Raw genomic sequence first — 7106 nt, 5'->3', positions numbered from 1 at the left:
CACTCAGAGCTTGGAAGGTGGGTCAGGCGCAGTGAAGTGGATGGCTCAGCACAGGAGCACCCACTACTGGCCTGCCACAGAGACACCCCCCCATAGATTAACACAGTTCGCACCACATATCCGCGCATCTATCTCCATACCCATACCCCCACCCACTGCCCTCAGAGGGCCTGCCCCTGAACAAGTCGTTCACAGAATCCAAAGAGCCATGTGTGTTTTCTTTTGGAACTCCACATGGGAGAAAGTGGTGAGGACCAAGCTGTATGAAGAGAAACAGTCCAGAGGCAGAGGGAATGCCAGACGTCCTTCTCTTCTGGGCCAAATACGTGAGCCAGGTTTGCAAACTGGCAACAGGGGTGGAATCTAAAACAGCCAGCTTTGTTAAGTATTTTGCAGAGCAGCTTCTGTGACAGTGGCAGGTGCAAACGACAACCAATGGGAGCCTGTGGACCATGGTTTCCCCATGGTTTTACGAGATCCTGAAGTGCTTTTGAGAGAAATACAAGCTGCACAATGCTACCCTAGTGACCCTGGTGAAGCACTGCAAGATACAGGAGGTGGTAAGGGACACCATATTGCCCGTAGACTTGCTACCTGGTGACAGCTGCCAGGCCATGTGGGAGTGAATCTTCCCCAAGGACCTACAGAAAGAGCCCAGAGACCTGAACTGGCAGGCAGCCCACTTGGCACTCCCTGTACAGGCATGGAGAAACAGTGCATGGCAGAGAGGTCCATCAAACTGCCTGTGACAGACCTGCCACTGTCAGGCAGAAACAATTAACCACCTCTTCTGAGACTTCCCATACACCAGAGAGGTGTGGAAGAAAATCCATGCGCTCTTCCTGGTGATGACAAGTTTCTGAGACCTGACCAGGAAAGCAGTTCTCTATGGGCACCTGACCAGACAGCAAAGGACCCCAACAGCTCGCTTCGACCCATTCATATACTGCTTCAGGTCTGCACTGTGGAAAGCCAGGAACCTGCTCATAAACAGACATTCTGACCCCACAGTCAAGGACTATATTAAAATGGAACTAAGTGAAATGTATTGGTACTACAGGAAGACAGAAGAGGACGACGGGAAAGAAATGGTGGACCTCATATAGTGGAGAGGGGTCTGGCATAGGTCTGTCAGTAGACAGCCTGGCACTGGCACTGGCACACAAAAACTGAGCTTCAGGTTTGGCAGTGACCTGCCCAGACTTCTTCAGGGGACTCTTGCAGTGGCAGAGATGTGTGGTTTGGGGTGATCTTAAAAAGATTTTTATCATAATCCCAGCGCAAACATGGCTCCTTATTCAGTGCAATGAACATAGCACACAGGCCTGGGGAGCCATCGGTTGGCAGACTGGTACTCAAAAACCAAGCTTTGGATCAGGCTGGAACCTTCTCATAATTCTTCAGGAGAGTCCCCTGGGCACAGAGACATATGATTTGTGGTGACCTGAAGTGGGTTTTGCCCCATAATCCTGGCCCAAACTCAACTCCTTATTTAAGGCAACATTCATTGCACGCAGGTTTGGGGACTGTCAGTTGGCAGGCTGGCACATGAAAACTGAGCTTCAGGCTGGGTACTGTCTTGCCCAAAATTCTTCAAAAATATCCTCTGGTAGTGGAGGTGTGTGGTTTGGGGAAAGATGCGTGGTTTGGGAATTTTGCCCCATAATCAAAAGGATTTTGTCCAATAATCCCAGTCTAATCTCAGCTCTTTATTAAGGGCTATGCACATTGATACATGATATTTTACATTTTTATTAATAAATATACACTTTTGATGAAATTCTAACTCTTTAAAATGTATAATTCATTATTGACAACCTTACATTTTATTAAGATTATCATTGAAAAAGGAACCAGGAGTAACTGGTAATAAGGAGCGAATTTCAGCCTCATGGAAGAACGGGGGAATTAGCCAGGGTGAAAAGCATCACTGCACAGATCTGCAGCCCCACAGTTGCTCACCTACAGCAGAGTGTGCTGTTTGTCCCACCCCCCACCCCCCTGCTGGCAGGGAACAAGAGACAGGAGGAGTCATCAGATAAGCAGTTGCAGGTGCTGCTTGCCTGTGGGATGCTGAAGCAGGCATAGGCCACTCAGAAGTTGAAGCTGCAAACACCTCCTTGTATAGGGAGGCATGTCTATGGCACCCTTGCAAGGATCTTGTGGAATCTCCACTTGAGAATCACTGGCTTAAACTGTTCTTAAAGCCCTCAGGAACAGCCCTCACATACACCTATGATGCCTGAAATATCAAAAACTTCTTTAACCTACCACAGGTGGAACAGGGGATGAAGGCACTGTCAATGTGCTACTGCTGCAAGGACAGAGCTGTTCCTTATACAATGACAGTTGGCCTTGACCCACTATAAAATAGAAGCCCCCCCACAATGGACAGAGGGGCCCACTACATGTAGAACAACTAGTTTTTTTTGCCTGGTACCTGACCTAAAGGTCATTTGGGTGCTATAGGCAGAGCAATTTAAGAAAGCCAGCTGAAGGACTGTTGTTTTCAACTAATTTTGTTCCTCATATACATCACTTTACAAAAGGTGACCATGTGTTGGAGGCTTTCCTTTCCTATTCCCAGAGCATTCCAGGCTCTGGCGGAAGCTGAATCATGCATTTCCCACCAGGAAGTACAGTATTGTCACTCTCAGCCAGCAGAAGGCATGGTACTGCCCCACTTTCTTAATAATCAAAAACTTCTTAGGGAGCAGAAGGACCCAAGCCCTTTGGTTTGTCTTGTCAAGAACCCATTTGGGCTGGTCCCTTTCACAAACCAGGATTTCCTAGTGGAGGTAGCCAAAAGCCAGCAGGCTGGCATTTGCTCCCAATCTCTCAGGACTTCATGGATGGGATGAGATCTCACAAGGAAAATCAACGCTGAGGTTTCAGGGACCTTTTCTAGTGTCCCTCAAGCTGTCTTAGCTATTCTGGAGACACAGAACTAGACAGGAACCCACAGAGTGAGGTACCTAGAAATGTGATATAGAGAGGTGGCAAAGGTCCTACTGATCAGAGCTGTTGCTGCCAGGTTCTGCATTTTGGCAGCAATGCCAACACAGTGGGAACAGCATAGGCTAAGGAGTGCACTCCACCATGGGGTCAGCAGGATGAGACAGTCAATAGAGCAGAGCAGCTGTTGTAGGAGCCCAGCCAAGAGAAAAGAAAAGAATTAGGGGATAGCTGCAGACACAGGGTAGGGAGGAAGGGAAAATAAAGGCCTTGGGTTCTGTGGTTCCTTTCCAGTCACTGATGTTTCCATCCTCACAGTCCTGACTCAGGAGCACTTGATAAGCATCTGCCAGTGACAGGGCTTAGGGTTCCAGCCTTCAAGCTACTGAGTAATTAGTCAAGGTGTCAAGTGCATTCAGTACCTAATGATATCAGTGGGAGTTAGAGACTCAGCACCATCAGGATGGGACCTTTAGGGTGTGGAAAGAAACCATGACTGCACTGCCCTGGAGCTAGAATGTACTTCTGACTAATCCTCTGATTTTAGGGAAAAAATGATCCTCAAGTTTATAAATAGGATTTAAATCTGGGGTGGGTAATTATTTGGGCCTGGGGTCCACATGGGGAGTTTTTACAAGTTGTCACAAGCAGAGTCAGCACCCCCCACCTGCACAACAACTCACAAAACCTCCCTATATGGGATGGGGCTATGGGCAGATAGTGAGCAGTGTTCAGGAACGTTGGGTATGTGAGAACGGCTGGGTGTATGAAGAGGGGGTTGGGGAGCTGCCTGGGTGCTAGGTCCTGGGAGTTGTCCAGGGGTGAGGAAGGGGCAGGGGGCACATGCAGCAGAGCCTGGGCACTCCCCTGCTGCGCTCCCTTTGCCTCAAGCAGCCGCTCGGCTCCTCCTCCTGCTTCTACTATGCTGTTCCAGGCCAGGAGGCAGCTTCAGCCAGGCAGCTCCTGCCCCAACTTGTGGCTCTGGCTCCAGCTCCCTGCTGCCTTCCACCCACTCAGCCCACCAAAAGGTCAGTCCAAACTCAGGATCCGTGGGCAAGCCAGGTCAGGTATCCAGAGAATCCAGCAGAATGCAACAGCCTAGGTACAAGATTGAACCTTATTACCTGGACACTTTCTTTTCTAGGTTAGGGGTTTATATTGGAAGGGATGAGGGTCAACTGACCTTGGCTGGCCATTGCAGTGGCAGCGAGTGGGTGTGCGGCTAGGTCCAGATCAAGGGTTCTGGCCACCTGTGTTTATGCCAGTGGTCTATTGAGGAGGTGGTAGACCAGGATGAGCAGCTTTGCTGGGCAGGCTAAGGCTCTGGGCTCAAGTTCATGGCCTGACAAGTAGGATTCTGTGCTGGGCAGCATGACCGGTTTGGAGATGATAGCTAAGAACCTCTCCAGTTCTGTTCCTGGGGGTGAGGTTCATGCCATAGCACGTGCTAGCACCCACTGCCCCAGGGTGCATCTCAGACATGTTACATGGGTTGTTCTCACCCTGCCCCTCAACCCCCACATACAGGCTAGAAAGACCCTGGCAGATATGATGCAGCTGTGGCAGATGGACACCTGGAAGGTGCTGAAGACCAGGGAGCTGACAAAGGCAGAAATGGAACCACTGATGGGATGCTCCAGGCAGGGACTTTCAGCTCTAGATCAAGGGCTGTTTCAGGATTTGCCTCTGTCAATAGAGCCTGACAGCAGGCAAGTCAGGGTGGGGAGAAGGATGTGTGCTGTGGTCAGGGGGAAAGGAGAGGGGCAGGGCTGGCATCTTCCTGGGCACAGCAGCTCTGTCCATCTAGACAGTGGTTGTTGGCTCTGTCAAGCACTACAGGAATGATCCAATGCCCCAAAGCCTTGCTGGAGCACTCTGTGCTCCCTGCACCACTCTGATGCAAAATCAGGCCCACCACTTGGCTCAGCCAGGACTCAGGGAGGTATGTGCAGACACACAAGAGCCCCAGCACTCACACTGACACTGTGGCCACTGACTGGCTGATGCCACCAGGGAACCTCTGCCATAACCCAGCAGCCCTCCAGCCCCCTACCTGGCTGACCCCATGTGGAGCACCCATGGCATGCAGCTCCAGCACACCCACCTGTGGAAACATGTGAGACTCTGGTGTCCTCTGGAGACAGCAGGAGTGGAACTCCATGTTACAGGAAACCCTGCAATAACAGCCCAACTCCAGCCCCAGATCCTGGGGGAGTGAGAAGGACAGAAGCATGTGGATCTGACCCAAACCCCTGCAGTACTAGGGCATGGGAAATGCACAGTGCTGATGCAGGGCTGTATGGGGCTGGACCAGGGGGTGCATCCAGCCTGGGGAGATGGGGACTGTCCCAGGCATCCAGGAGAAGTACAGAGCCCCTGAGGCTCCACTTGCCCCCAGTGGTTGAGGGATGTTGGTCCAGGCTGATACTGTTGACTCAGGTGTCTGCTGCCATATTTATACCTGTTCCTGAGTGCCAGCTCCTGGAGGCACCCAGCAGCTGGTTGCTAAGGCTGGTGCTGGGGCCTGAAGTGCTGCTGGGGGCCAGAGCCCTGGTATTGTGCTGGTAGAGGAGGGGGGGGACCAGGCCTGGATGATCCCCAGGACTGGAGCTTAAGCCCTTCTGGATTGAATCACTCTATAGCCACTTCCCCAATGATAGGGAGGTGCCCACGAAGCCCCCAGAAACAGGACTGCAGGTGTGGGCACCAAATGAGGGCATGCCTGCAGGAGGTGGAGGCCTCCTGCCAGCTCTTCAAGGGTAACACAGGCCTGACCAGGCTGGGTGGCAATGTGGGCTCATGTCGCCCACTCCCACCTGCCCCAGGACTAACCAGGCCCCCTGCAGCCACAAGACTGATCCTGACAGTGGTGCTGTACCACTTGTTTACAGACCCAATGACTGCTTGCCACAATGACAAAGGCAGCTGAGCAGGACCTGGTGCCAGGTGGCATGACTGGCTCAGAGACAGCTCTGATGGAGAGCCAGAGGTTCAGGGAGGCATGATGTCACTGGCAGGGAGCCTCTGGGACTCCAGTGTGCCACTGATGGACAAGGAGTGAATATAGGGAGGTAGTGCAGAGTCTGCATGGTATGAGATGGTGGATGCTGAGCACATGGGGCAGAGCCCTCTGTGAACAGACATAGGTAGGGCCATGTCAGCAATGAGGCAGTCCTGGGTGCCTGCTCTCTTGATTAACTGTTTGGTTTTCACTTGATGTTTAATGGTTAAGGTTTTCTTTAAGGTTGTGCATTTATCTCTTTTTCCCCTGCAGTAAACCCTGTTTTAGTTGAATATCGCTTGCAAATGCGGAATTTTGTCCACTTTAGAACATAGTTAAAATTTATTTTACCAAGTTTCTGGGTGGGACCTTGAGCCAAGTTTAGAAAGTTGGTGTTAAACCCCCAAATTTGAACCCCCTTGTTATTGCTGCCCAGGGCCTGGCAGAAGGGTTACATTTTTATTATATAAAACAGCAGTCAGTAAAAAAGTTTGACTATTAATAAAAAAATTGCAGATTGTTAGTAAAAACACTTGAGTTGGCAGCCCTGTGGCTGGGTCACACTGTGCCTGGTCCCACTCCCTACCTCATGAAGGAAATGGCCCAGCAGGTTAGTCAGAGTTTTCCTGGCAGTACAAGCCAGTGTCAGTAACTACCTGGTGGTAGGCAAGCTGGGCTGCATGTGATTCATGTGTGCTAGGTACAGCCTGGGGCAGGGAGGGCTGTTTACAAGCAATGCTCCAGGCAAGTGCAATTCACCTTCTGCACTCCTCCATGCAGAGAGATGTCAGCTAGCGTCAAGATGGTGCCATGGGGCAGGCCCTTCCCTGTGGCAATGCCAGAGACCTCCCCAGGTGAGAGTGCACGGTTCCAGATGGCCAAGCCAGCCAAATGTCCTACAAAGGCTTCTGAGGGGTCGAACCCGCCACCCACTACATCTTGCTCCTGGCCCAGGATGAGTGAGCCACCAGGAGGAATCACGTAGCCCTTCTGGAATTTGGAGCCCATGGATACCAGCCTCCTGTTCACATAAAACCAGTACTGACCCTGCACAGAGGACCAGATGATGCACAGGTGGTGCCACCTGCTGTCCAACAATTGTCCCACGGGCAGCTCCCTGAAAGCTGGGTCTCCAATGACGAAGTGGATG

General features: G+C 51.4%; 1 protein-coding gene across 1 annotated transcript in view; it reads right to left on the bottom strand.

Moving 5' to 3' along the window:
* Positions 1-6488: 6488 nt before the first annotated feature.
* PTX4 (pentraxin 4) overlaps positions 6489-7106 on the bottom strand; it is a 15168-nt gene continuing 14550 nt past the window's right edge. The window contains 1 exon segment of the mRNA XM_025193094.1: positions 6489-7106. This exon segment is cut by the window's right edge and continues 79 nt beyond it. Within this exon segment, the coding sequence (XP_025048879.1) occupies positions 6683-7106 (424 nt within the window). The 3' untranslated portion in view covers positions 6489-6682.

The sequence above is a fragment of the Alligator sinensis genome, unplaced genomic scaffold (genome assembly GCF_000455745.1).
Source record: "Alligator sinensis unplaced genomic scaffold, ASM45574v1 scaffold167_1, whole genome shotgun sequence".
NCBI lineage: Eukaryota > Metazoa > Chordata > Crocodylia > Alligatoridae > Alligator > Alligator sinensis.
This window is presented reverse-complemented; position numbering and strand designations above follow the sequence as displayed.